We start from the raw sequence: 13,344 nt of genomic DNA on the forward strand, positions 1-13,344 counted from the left end.
TTCATTATGCGTGCTTGAAACAACCCCTGGCGCCAATATATAGTTTAAAATTAAACATTTTCTAAATTGGCCTTAAATCACAAACAACTACTCGTGAATGTTTCCACACACGGAGGTCTCCATCTGGTTACATCTTTTCCCAGATTAGGAAAAAGATCTGCGTAGTACGTGCCTAAAATAAACAACTATGCAAAGAATCCATAACTCCTGGGGGCTTTTAACGTAAGCAACTTGTACATAGCACAGTCCGGTAGATTGGCTATAGTTATCTGTTTAAGTGACTCTTATTTAGCGCTCTTCGGTCAAGAGCCGATTGGATATTGAGTGTAGTTTGGGAGTGAAAGATTGCCACAGGAATCCCTTTCAATCATCTTCCTTAGCAATGTGGCTTCATGCCCCTCATGGAATTGTTTACTTTTTGAACACCAGCCATCCATGAAAGTTTTCTATAGAATATTCGCTGTGAGCTGTCTGTCTCGCGCCAGCATAGTTAACCATGGTGCCAGACAGCAATTCGAAACCTGTTTAGACTTCTTGCTAGCTTCATGTTCTGATTTCCCAGGGCACTATCACAAGGTTTCGCCGATCGTGTTTAAAGCAATCCGAAATGCGGTGGCATTGTAAATATAAGATCACTGGTTTGAGTTTAGTCACGCACACGTCTCGAGACCTCGGCTATATCCAAAATGCAAATATCACTTTAATATACTAACCGAGTGAACAGGCGATCAATTCGCGTGATTTATTATCGCTTATTTGAAGACTAATTATATCTTGCAGATATGAAAGACTTGCGCACGCAAGCCAAATTAATTATCAACACAATGTAAACTTCTTTATCAAACTTTGTAGATATTCTCTAGGATGGGGAGAGTGACCGAAGCTGAGATAAATTCCAACTTCCTCGGGCAAGGAAAGCCTAACTGTTCGTTTATAGCGTTCTCAGAACGCGCTTAAAAAGTTTCTTTTATATTTAAATTTACTGCACCTATCTTTAATCTGAACATAATTGTTTGTAGGTAGGTGGAGCATGGAAAAATATATCTCCAATTTCAGTGGAAATATCTTGAAAACTTTGCGTCCAAGGACTTATGAGGTTTTTCACAGTGCAAGCCTCGAGAGATGGCAATGAATCATTCATTTGTTGTGCGCTCGAGACAGCAGACAGCAAAACAGTGTTGAAAAAGCAAGGTGTTATGAATGTCTACAGACCAGCTTCAGTCTTATCTCGCATTTTTTTTTGCGTGCCTGTTTGAGCCTGCAGATGCCGGACTTGATAAGAAGGACCACCTTACACCTATCATCTAACATTTCACTCACAAATTACTCCAGAATAATGAGTCATGATATTACCAGAAGCATGTAATATTACAAAAATGACAACGTGTTGTTAGCATTTGTACTCGATCATTCAAGGTGATCTGTAGGCGCCTCGTTATCAACGAGAACGGATTTTTCCACCGCGGATCGTTGCTTTATCGAACAACTTGAGGAGAAGGAAATTGATCACGTAAAATGGACGGTGTATCATGTTTAAACAAAACCCGCTTGGCCTCTAGTTGGAAAATTAGCGTGACATATTTAACATAGCGGTTTTCGAGATGCTAAAATCTTGTCTGCAATATTATTAATCCGCTCCTCTTTCAACGATCGATTTATATGTCGAGAAACCGAGGGGGGCGAGAAATTTTTCGCGTCTACACCGACTCTCTGGATATGTACTTCCACTATCTTGTTAGCACTTCCGGTCCGCCATGCCCGTCTTGCGTCGCAATGATTTCTTTTCATATTGATTTCCGCCTATGAGAGGTTATACGCGCCCAAAAATAATATTTGCAATTGTTTGGTTAAAATGACCGGAAATCTGAAGGGAATTTTCGTATTGTAGCTCTGGTTGCGTCTTATGTATGAATACTTATCGCTCATTGGCAAGGCTGAAGCCCCACTGAGATTCGCACTCGATTGAAGTAACTTCATTTACATTCATTTTAATTACATAATTTTGTGGTTTCGGGAGTGCGAACGCGTGACTTGGGGCTGACGATAAATTAGTCCGATGATTTAATCGCGCCTGATTTATAACAAGCGGATTCGAGCAGTAATCGTTCAGTGTGTATAGCGATACCCATAGGGAGTTAGTTACAGTTTAAGGTTTCAGTACGCTCGATCTTCAAAGCTAACAACCGATAGAGATTTCGAAAAGACATGGCCCGTGTTCTGACGCACTTTTTACCGATTGTGTTTGTTTTGGCACTTTCGCTGGTTTCAACAGTCGTTGCGAAAAGGCAATGTCCCAAAGCCTGCAGAACTTATATTGCAGGTGAAGTAGAGGCAAAAATCAGTAAAGCTGTCAGGGTGAGTATTAACACATCTTTTTTACTTCAGTTCTATCTTTGTCGGCGTTAAATTTATAACGTTAATGATTTTCTTTTAATTAGAGCGGGGTTCTTAGCTTTTGTTGAACATAGAATGCTGTATTAAACTTTTGACAGGAAAGCGAAAAGACCGCTTTTTTATCGTGCCGAATCGCAAGATGGTTTAAGCTCTTTAAGAACTTTGGCTGAGTACAAAATAGTTGAAAACAAGTGCTGCTCTGTGAATTTTCGTTTCGTCCCGAGACACCATCTAGTAAGTGCAGAAGACAACGGCACTTCGACGTTTAATTGATAAACAGCATTTTGAAAAGATTTCTGCTCTGTTGCGTTGATGCGCTTGTTAGCATTTCAAAGATTAAACTTTACTGTTTATGGATGTATAAGTTTTTTTTTTTCTGCTTCCGTGCAAAGTACTTGGCACCTAAAAATTTATGTCCACTCGACTGCAAGCTTATGGGCTGTGTATTGACAAAGGATGTTTTTGTCGTGAGAATGTTGAATGGCTTTGCTCCAACGGAATGCAATGGCATGCAAATTACAGGTTATGAACATCACAAATTAAACACTGTCAAGCCAGCCTTTGTTGTCCCAGGTACTGCTAAGACATGTCAAAGTGCTAAACCAATGAAGAATGTGCAAAATGAGATAACATCGAAAACAAGGCCGGGATAATTGCGTAACGGTAGCTGAGTTGCTTTTAGGATGTCGAGGCCATTCAAAATGGAGGAAAGTTGTGTTGTCGTTTTGGATTACGAAAACACTTCGCTTATTGTGGCACCGCTTGAAGTCGCGGTTTTTCTCGAAATATGAGTCATGTTTAATTGAAAACATGGCTACGACCGGAAAAAGGATGATTTGAGAGAAATGAAACGCCGTGAAAATTGAGTGATTTTTTGACCCCGCGCACGAAATAGCAACCAAATGTTTTGTTTTCAGCCCTCCCCTGTTAGGAAACATTCTTAGCTGTTAAAAGGATTCATATTATCTTTTAATCTAGCGCTCTCTCTTAACCGAAAAGTTTTTAGAATATACCCCTCAGAGTGAAAACGTGGCCTGTGTAGTGTACCTCAAGACCAACTCGTGACGTTATCACTAATCACAACAAGGAAATCGAAACAATAGACCATTTGTCCCGCGGTTAAAAAAAAAAGAACTGTCAAAATTTTCCACGCTGAACCATTACCAATGACAGTTCTAAGTGTGGGTTAAAGCGAGATAATGATGCACTGATGCAATATACACTTTGTTTATTTCTTAACTTTGGCGAGGCAATACTCAATCTCTCGGTTACTTTGACTATGAAGTCAATCTACAGGCCATTAATAACGTATTGTACAGCAGCTTAAAATAGCGCTCGTCAAAGAATGTGAATAACCCGCAGTATACGTTTCGATGAAGCTCGCTTTTTTTTTTTTTTTTTTTTTTTTCTAGTGTAATGTTAACCATCGAAACTGATAAGAAAGTTTCTGGAATAAAATGACCGTTGCCCTTTTTTGGGCAAATTGTTCAGGTGTGGCCAGTTTCGTGTCACTTGTTAAAAGTGGAGGAAAAATCCTTTTTTAATGCAAATGATTTACATGGTTTTTGCTGGTCACTCAGCATGACAAAAACAAGCCTGTGGTGGCAAGGACACAAAGCGTAAGTCTTGTGGTATTAGACGAGAATTTGAAGCATTTTTTTCAATTATTTGGAATCAAGCGTTGCGGTCACGTGAAGTTTTTTGTGCGCAAAGCATTTTCTTCAAATCTTATCTGTCCGTTTATCTTTCAGAATGTTGAAAAAGGAAAACGTGGTCCACGAGGAAGACAGGTTAGAGAAAAACGCTCTTCTTCCGGTGTTTTCAGGGTGGTTTCTGCCATTTTGTAGATTGTTCTGTTGCATACGTAGTAATTGGTAATTAATCATACATTCGTTCATTTTGTTCCGCTTGCTTGCTTCAGTAATAAATTAACCAGGGCCTAAAATCAAGGTGAAGGTTAACTCGCGTACATCTATTTAATTTAACAACACATACTTGACATGTTGGAAATTAAAAGAAATTGCCAAAGGAGGTGTTGTTCAAAGCCATTCTGGCATTCCAAACCAACAACGATAACAGCAAAAACAACAACAATAGCAAAAATAAAATAAATGCAGAAAAACATTAAAAAGTAACAGCCAACGAAAAAAAAAATTAAGGAAAAGAAAAAAAATCGTTCTCGCGACGGTTTTAAATCTGGATCGATCAGGAAGGTCAGGAAAATAAAAGAAATCACACCAAATCACACCGACTAAAAGAAGCTCGTGATGATTAAACAAATTCTCCTTGTGTGCACCTTGGGAAATGTATAGAGAACAGTATCGAGAATGTGCATGCTGATGTTAGGGTGTAGGGGGCTAATCATGCTTCTCCTCACATTCTTCTACTGTTTGCTTTCATCATTAGGGTGTGCAGGGACCTATTGGGCCTCAGGTACTATGTCATGTTACTGCCGCTAATTTGTAACTTACTCTGCACCTGCTAATTTCTGCTTGTTGCTTATTTACTTTTGGCTTGGCAACTACTTTCGCAGCTCTCGAACACCAAATCACTGCATAAATTGTTCCAATGTGATATTTTACAATGCTCTTCAGCGTACAATAGAACTTAGCCCGAGCCTAAGTTGAACCCTGCTGACTCAAACTGCTAAGAGCTAGAGAGACCAAAATCAGTTCAAGATAATGTGGAGTTTGAGGTTGCGGCGAAAATGCCCTCCAACCGATGAAAATTCTATCCAATAAAAATTCTGATTCAAGTGAGTTCAAGATTGTCAGGTTTAATCATAATAAGAGCAAAATGACATATTACGCGTGCTTGTTCCATCATTTTTTATCTTTTTCTTTTTTAGGGTTCACCAGGCCCTCGTGGAGAGAGAGGCCCCATGGGTCCTCAAGGACCAAGGGTGAGTTGGGCACTAACTAAAAAATTGTCGGTTGATTTCTCAGTCTTTGCCCGTTTTTTCCAACCGATGCTGTGGTTTTTTTTTTTTTTTTTTTTTTGGTTTTGTTGTTGTTGTTTTTTTTTTTGTACTTTTGCCCCTGATCTTTGCCTTGTGAGGTGTGTGTTGTTTTAAAATTAGTTTTTTTGTCTCAGGGAGAGCAGGGTCCACAAATTTCCCTTCCAATATGTGAACCAGGAGAGTACGTCACATCCGACGGGAAGCAGTTAAAATGCGTTAAATTTGGTACGTCATGAAAGATTTGCTCTATTCTGGCGTCTTTTACTCATGGTGACTTAGCTGTTTATTCAGATCGTTTCAGCTCGTAATATTCCTGATTAGTTACTTTGATTACACTAGTCTTGAAATAGATCCTTTATGCGTAACACACCCATTAGCACGCCCCAGTACCGCCCACTTCGGGTGACGTCATTGCGTGGAATGAGTAACGTAAAATAATCAATAAAGCGTGTGAAAGATTCACTGATGCATAACGAAAATGTTTTTCTACGTAGTTCGGCGATTTTTGAATAAAACTTCTTTTTAAACTCTTTCGTGTTCTTTGGAGATATTTAATCTCTTTAAACCTTTTGTCTCTTTTTCGCTTCGGGACGAAGTAGAAATCCAGTATTTATCAAGCCTGTTTTAACGTTGTTTTTTTATTTTTTTTTTTTTTATTTTCCAGGTGAAGAAGTTTGTAGAGCTGTATCAAAATGCGAGGGTACTTCAGGTACTTGTCAACACTGTTTGTCACCACTTTGATTATTGTTGCTATCGTACCAAAGATTGAAGCACAATATTGAAGAGTTTTGTTTGTTTTATGTGGTCAGTGAAGCAATCTCTAGTTCAATCAGGATTCATGCTGATAATTGGTGATGAAGCAAATTTCTAATTGCTTTTTCCTTTCTATTTATCCAGGTTACCAATCAACAACACCCACCATTTCCACAAGTAAGAAACATTACGCTTTGTAATCCACCGAAATAGTGACAGGGAATGTTCTACAGATTTCGGCGATTTTTAATTAAGAGAACGAGGCTTTCAAATGACGTCCCCAAATGATGAAGTATTCTGACAACATTATTTTAAATTGATAATTTGGGTAAAGTTATGAGTTGCCTTCACATACCCATGCAGGGTGTACGCTATCATGCTATGTCATGTGCCTAATTGTTAGTTTATTTTAAGGACATAAATGCTTTTTTCGTAATATGAACAAAGACAGAAAACGCAACACGAAATACCTTTGCGGTCAAATTTTACCAAGAAAGGAAATTTCAGTAACGAGTTATTTCATTATTCCATAGTAATAGTTTACTGGAACAAATTAACGACCGAATCCACCTTCTAGAAAGTGAAATTTGCGGTGACTTAACTACAATTAATACCCCTTCCAAAACCAAACCAACTGTTGGCTCTCCAATGGTCGCGACAGTTCTAAGCTATACATACCCACCGCTCTTTACAATTTTTGTCGATAATATGGTTGAAGGCGTTAATTGTCCAAGTTGCGGAATAGTTGAAAACTGGCCTAAATTGCGTTCAGTAATTTATGGAATGTATTTCTTTTTGCAGCACCAACTCCCACTCAGCCTCCAGTGAAAGGTAAGAACTAGATGATGGGGAATTGGGGCGAGATTTGATCGCCATTCAAGGTACAGCACAGCGGTCTTTTAACCCCGTTACTGACTACGTGACTGACCTTTTTGCAGTGAACGTAACCATGACCAAGTTTATGAAGAAATACATGATACAAACCCTGTACATGGACGCGTGGGACCTGGGAACATTTTACATAGGCGAGCAGCTGTTCCTTGGGGTGTCCCAGCTCGGAGGGAAAAGCTTTGTTATTTACAAGTGGGACAACGACCATAGGTGAGCACGTAAATGCAAAACGCTCATAGTCCCCAGCCAGGTTCTGCTTTGTCAGGAGCCAATCACCGCTCAGAGTTTCCGTCATCCATACTTTAGTGCAAAGATGTTTGTGAAAAATCGGATGTGTTAAGATATTCTTGGAGATTCTCCACCTTTCTCCCGTGAAAACTGTTGTCACCGATGTCTCATCAAAATGAGTCAGGAGAACCATTTTTTCGACGGTGTCATAATTTCGTTGGCGTGATCATCATAACTGTTATAGGATGAGTATCTGAGCAACTGCGCACCCACCCCTCCCATAACCCAACTTTAACCCTAAATTGTTATCAGTTGACTGTTGTCGGGCAAGGAAAGGGGTAAGTGCGTATTTGCTCAGATACTGACATCGATTCATTGTAATAATCGTAATTGACTTTTTATCCAAACTTAACCAGCGAAACGAAAGTTTTATCTTTTCACAACACTAGTTATTAAATCCTTGTCCAGAGTAAAGTATGGAAAACTTAACACTCTGAGTCATGCATGCAGTCAATAGCCATTGAGTGTTTACACAAAACTCACGAATCAAAACGTCGGTTAATATCTGAGGTGTAGCTGTTGTCAATCATAGCTACGAAGGCAACCAAATATTGTCGATTACGTCATATCTAATACTCGTTGTGCTAACAAAGCCGTCACCCAATCAGGATACAGCTCATTGCTTACGTCATTATGATTGACAGTAGCTCAAGAGCCATTTCTCGGGTGGAATTAATAACATCTAAAGTAGCGTAATTTTTTTCGATAAAATTAAAAATCTTAAAGTCAGTTATTTTGTTTTATTGCAAAAGCAACATTCGACGTTCATCGTTCTTTTGTGCGTTTCATTTTTTATTTATTTTATTTGGTCTTACTTGACTTGTGTTCAATAATTATTTGTTGTGAACTCAGTAAGTGTCTTTTCATATTCAGTGACAAATCGTTGGAACAAGATTCCAGTTACAGCCCGTGAGTGCATATTTCACATGATAATCCACATAATATTAATATTAATTAAATCATTTCCACACACTGTAATAATAATCACCCACTCGCACATAGGTATCACTGTTTGGTTTCCCTGACAGTCTGACAGCATTAATGTTCAACTTCGTTAACAGTATAATCTTCCGTCGCCCTGTAGTTCAGTTTTGGTCATTGTGTTGTAATTGTTTTCCTGTTTTTTTTTTATTTTATTTTTCCTTGTTTCCATTTACTTTCTATCAATAAACCAACGACACACTTTGACCTCAAAGTAGAGACTGACAAACATGTACAATTTTGGACAGAACAATGAAAAGATATATTTAGTGAAAATTTAGCGCCACTTTGATATCAGTAGAATGCGGGGAGTGGGGAAAGGGGAAAGAGGGAGGGGAGGGTGAAAGAGGTTTGCTTTGTCCAAACGGAAATGACAACGTGAAAACAATACAACTTTTTCATTCGCAAGAGACTCAAAGATGAATGCATTTTAACATATGGTTACGTCTTTCGGTTCTGTGGAGTTTCGAGTTTGGGTTCAAACTTAAAGTCAACTTTTCGTTTCATCTCATTAAGCTGATAGTGAAAATGCTATTTAATGGATTGACGATTGAATAAACAAATGAATTAGTGGATAAATAAACTAAAATTAAAGTTTATGTTTGAAAGATAATAGCATGAATAAATAATTGAATGCATGTCGTTGTTGAAAACTAATCTAACCTCATCACTTACCCTTAAATCGATATTTACTAAATCCACGTCAAGCTACTTAAAATACTATAGCCAGTTCTCAATTTAACGCTCGATTTTGCTTCAATCAGCACTTATCAACCAGATCTTGTGATTTGTTTACTTATCTCTATCAACTCAAACTCGAAACTCACACTGCAGTTCTTCCCAGTTTCCAGATCTCCCACCCCATGACTCCGCCTTGGGGACACACCTAAGCCTTTCAGGTGCAGGCAGGCCAAGCATTCGTCACGACAAAAGACGATGTACTACATTGAGTAAAGACAGAATATTGAAACAAAATTACATTAGTTATCAAAATCATAGCTCTAAAAATTCAGGTTGAATGGAATTCGAAGGAATGACTTCGTTTTGATATCAGGGCAGCGCTCCAATAGACTGAGCAGTCACACCAACAGGGAGCTGTGATTTCTTTAATCCGCCTTCCAAATATGTGGTGTCCATATGGACTCTAACAGTCATTGAAATGGATTTATCCCGATTACTGCACGTAAATTGAGGCTGCCTGCGCCAGGGTTCCAGGCGTTTCGTTACGAGACAGTTACCCCTTGCATATGTCTAGACCTGTCCTCTTGGCAAGGACGGAACGGAAACTTACTTCACAATATGATATACGGATAATTCTCAAAAACAAAATGTGCATTTCTCTCCTTTTTCGACGGCAAATCGGCTGATATTTTTTCCTTTTTCTCTCTTTTTAAGGTTCCGCAGTTTCCAGATCCTCAAAGTTCCTTTCAGTCGAAAATGGCAACATTTCGTCATCGGGGAAGACGTCTATTTTGCAGTGGCTAGCAATTCTCGCTCACACGACTCTCCGATCTTCAAATGGAATGGAGATATGTTTGTTCCGTTCCAGGCTTTACCCACAGTGAAAGCCTTTGATGTGGAACCTTTTAAGATCGGCCAAGACACCTACTTGGCCTTGGCCAATTATTATGGGCGTGGTTCACAAATCTACAAATGGGATGGTGAGAGGTTTGTTAAGTTCCAGGATATTGCTGCTGTAGGAGCTGATGTGGAGCATTTTGAAATGGATGGTACCGCGTATTTGGCTGTTACAGGTATACCACTTTTTCATTTTTTCTTTTATCACATCTGATATACTCAACTAATTTTTCTAATGGCTTTATAACGAAGGTATTTTGAAATTACTCAGCAAGTCAATTTGACGAAGTCCACGCCGTATTTCATGGAAATTTCAAATTTTGATGCAATTTTCCTCTGGTTAAATGATTAAAAAAAATAATACAAAAGGTAAACGATATATTTTTCATACGCCGAATAATAATCGCTTCAAGAATTCGATTGTAGACAGCCTTGCACCCGGGCCAAATTGTATTTTATTTTATTTTTTTTGGCGATGGAAGAAACCCAAAAAAACCTTTTTTGACGACTGACATAAAAAGTACATATAAAGAGGAAAGAAGGAGTTTGTTCTCTTCACTAAACATGTATCGTTATCCTCTTTCCCAGGGCCCTTCTCTCGCGGCGCCTACGCATTGATCTACAAATGGTCTGGATCCAGGTTCGAAGAATTTTACCGGCTTCCCACAGGAGAGCGAGCTTATGGAGTCAAGGCACTTTCTGTTGATGGCAACCACTTCTTAGCTGTGGCCCGTTGGCGGGCACAGACCTCCCTTATTTTCCGCTGGAATGAAACACATTTTGACCTCTTCCAAGAAGTTCCATCAAGAAGGGTAAGATATAAAAAGATGAACATCAAATTTTTCCTCGTAATCTTGGCACACTGTTGATTGACCAGTCATATAAAGTGGGACCTTACTTTAGAATACTTCTATTCAGTAGAGACAACCATTTGAGATCCCAGTGAAAAAATGCTTTAAATAATTTGTACCTTTGTACCTGTCACTTACTTCAAGAGACACCTGAACCCAGAGAAGAATTTTCCTAGACCTAAAGGATCCCTCCCCCCCCCCCCCCAAGATAGTTATGGACTTGAGACAAAAGCTTTGCCTTACCAGCAAACTGTGGAAAGTAATTCTATAAGAAGTTAACGAAAAGGATGTCAGGAAAGAAATGATCAAATAGCTTCTAAGCACAACAAGAAACAAATGAATTTTTTCCTCAAGTGTAAAACATTTCAGAGGAAAAATTTTTTAGGCGGTCCCCTTGTATAAACTTGCGAGTCATAATATATTGAGTTGGAGAACTTATCCCTTTTTCCCTTTGTGGATCAAAACGAGAAGAAGAAATGAAATATTTTTAGCGAGCTCCAAAACTATTGTGAATAACAATACACCGAATACCCTCTTTTTGATCATATGGTTTTGTTGTTCACAGGCACGTGACTGGATCTCAATCACGTCTCCGTTCATGTCACGTGAGAAAACCTACCTGGCCATTGTGAGTAGCGACCAAGACCCGAGCATCTACGCATGGGACAGGTATTACACGAACAAGTTTGTCAAGGTACAAGACATTCCATCGGAGAGAACGCGAGATATGGTGTTTTTCAACATGGGTGAGAGTGTGTACTTATCTGTAGCTTCTCATAGAAGCACCGACATTTACCAAGGATCATAGAACTGTTCACCAGCAATAACATTTAGAATATGATTTCCAAGTGATCCTGGATGTCTCGACCTTTAAAAAAGCGCGCTGTTCTCGCGCGAAAGAGGACGTTTGAACGATGTGTAGTGAAACATTCAGCTAGAGTTCAAATTCTTAATTTTCAACTGTTAGCGTTTTTCGCGACTTACATATGATTTTTCACCTCGTTACTGGAAACCGATGGTCAACAATGAAGACTTCATCAAGAACAATAGCGTTAATGCTCCTTTTAAGGATCGAACAAGTTGAATTAATATTTCATATTTATAGCAATACACATATTAGAAAAATTTGTATATTATCTTCCTTTATCGAGGACAATGACTATTTTGTGTACCCATTGCGTACCTATGTTTTTGGTCACGCGACTTGCGACGAGTTGACGGCGTTTCCAATCGTCTTAGCGCTGTGTCAACGCCCAAAGGAAATAGATCCAGAGTTAAATCAATCAAGTCATGGACAGAGGGATCAGTTCTGCCGAAGTGGGTCACTATAGGTTAATAGAATAGTAATATATTATTAGCAGACCTGCGTTTGCAGGCAGGGGAATGGTAGAAGAGGCAGAGCTTCCTCTAACTGATCTTAACACACAAGATAAAACAAGGAGGGGGGGGGGGAGGGGGTGTCTCACTAAGTCATCTAGGCTTTGTCTTTGCACTCCACCACAACACTAAAGATTTTCAACAAAATAGAACGTTTAGTTCGTCTCACAAATTGAAGAAAAGTTTGAGGCAAAACCAGGGCGAATGGTGGTGGGGAAGAGGCACTTACAAAAGTTTGGGCAGGGCGAGAGGATGCGCTTTAGAAGCCCTAAAACCTCCCCTCTTCCCGACCTTGAAGACTCGGAACCACGAAAAGGGTGTCCCAATACTTCCCCTCCCCCCCCCCCCACCCTTAACCCCGTACTTCTCAGTTTAAAGAAAGCTATCTGCGTCAAAAAGGAGTCCAACATAGAGTATACTCTCTCCTCATGTAAATAGGTAATCAGTTGATGTTTTGAATGTCAAAATGACTATGTTTAGAAACAACAATAAAGATATTAAAAACGATTTGCTTCTTTAAAGGTATTTCCTCCAGTATTCTTGGGTTTTACATCGTTTAGTTCTACCTTTTATATGCTCAAGCTGAGTGGTTTTTAAGTGGTACTAATAAGCCTGCGAAGCAGTCACTCAGAAAGTTATCACGAGTGATTTGACACAACACACGTAAGCGAGAATCCAGGGAGAGAAATTCAAAACATTTTCTGGCCAATGTAACCAGTTCCCTAAGCAAAATACAGCGCTTCCATCTACGCAAGACCATGTAACCCTTTATCTTTTTGTGCAAGATTTAAATAAGTTTTACAAGATACTCTATTTTTCACCAAACCTCAGAATTAGTTTTATCATCCTTCATTATCCTGCCTTTAAGAATATTACTGAGGGTCACACCGACACAACGTTTCAGTATAGAGCGACATACCAAAGAAGGGTTTTTAGGAGACTTCCAATACCTGCTGTTGATGACAAAAGAACTTGGGACGCTAAATCGTTCCTGGAATAACTCCTTTTATTTCAGAAATCCTTATTCCATTTAGAAGCACCGCTTCCCCTTAAAGAATATTGAAATTAAGTGGCAGAGTCACAGATAGAGAACCCAATATTGTATTGGAGGCGAACTCCTTTACAGCCATGTTGAGAAAAAAAGACAAAGCGCCTAAGATTTCATTTTTTACTGAATGTAGGACCCTAACACTATAGTCTGCCTCGACTGATTCATTCCCTCTGGCTCCTTTGTGTGGTTTGAATAAAAAACGGGGAGTCTCATAGTTCGTC

At 39.2% G+C, this 13,344-nt stretch overlaps 1 protein-coding gene across 3 annotated transcripts; it reads left to right on the top strand.

Annotated features, from left to right (window-relative positions):
* The first annotated feature begins 1,020 nt into the window (after nt 1-1,020).
* On the top strand, nt 1,021-12,579 carry LOC111328283 (leucine-rich glioma-inactivated protein 1). 3 transcript variants are annotated; one of them, XM_022932680.2, is made up of 13 exons: nt 1,023-2,355; nt 4,146-4,184; nt 4,801-4,827; nt 5,243-5,296; nt 5,488-5,578; nt 6,018-6,062; nt 6,251-6,283; nt 6,908-6,937; nt 7,045-7,207; nt 8,159-8,194; nt 9,662-10,020; nt 10,433-10,656; nt 11,261-12,579. In XM_022932680.2, the coding sequence occupies exons 1-13, from the start codon at nt 2,206-2,208 to the stop codon at nt 11,501-11,503; spliced, it is 1,494 nt and encodes a 497-aa protein (XP_022788415.2). In that variant the 5' UTR covers nt 1,023-2,205; the 3' UTR covers nt 11,504-12,579. The 3 variants fall into 3 exon arrangements, with proteins under 3 accessions (XP_022788416.2, XP_022788415.2, XP_022788417.2); XM_022932681.2 differs by lacking the exon at nt 4,801-4,827 and having other exon boundaries at nt 1,021-2,355; XM_022932682.2 differs by lacking the exon at nt 8,159-8,194 and having other exon boundaries at nt 1,025-2,355.
* Nucleotides 12,580-13,344: the final 765 nt, after the last annotated feature.

The sequence above is a fragment of the Stylophora pistillata genome, chromosome 10 (genome assembly GCF_964205215.1).
Source record: "Stylophora pistillata chromosome 10, jaStyPist1.2, whole genome shotgun sequence".
Lineage (NCBI taxonomy): Eukaryota > Metazoa > Cnidaria > Anthozoa > Scleractinia > Pocilloporidae > Stylophora > Stylophora pistillata.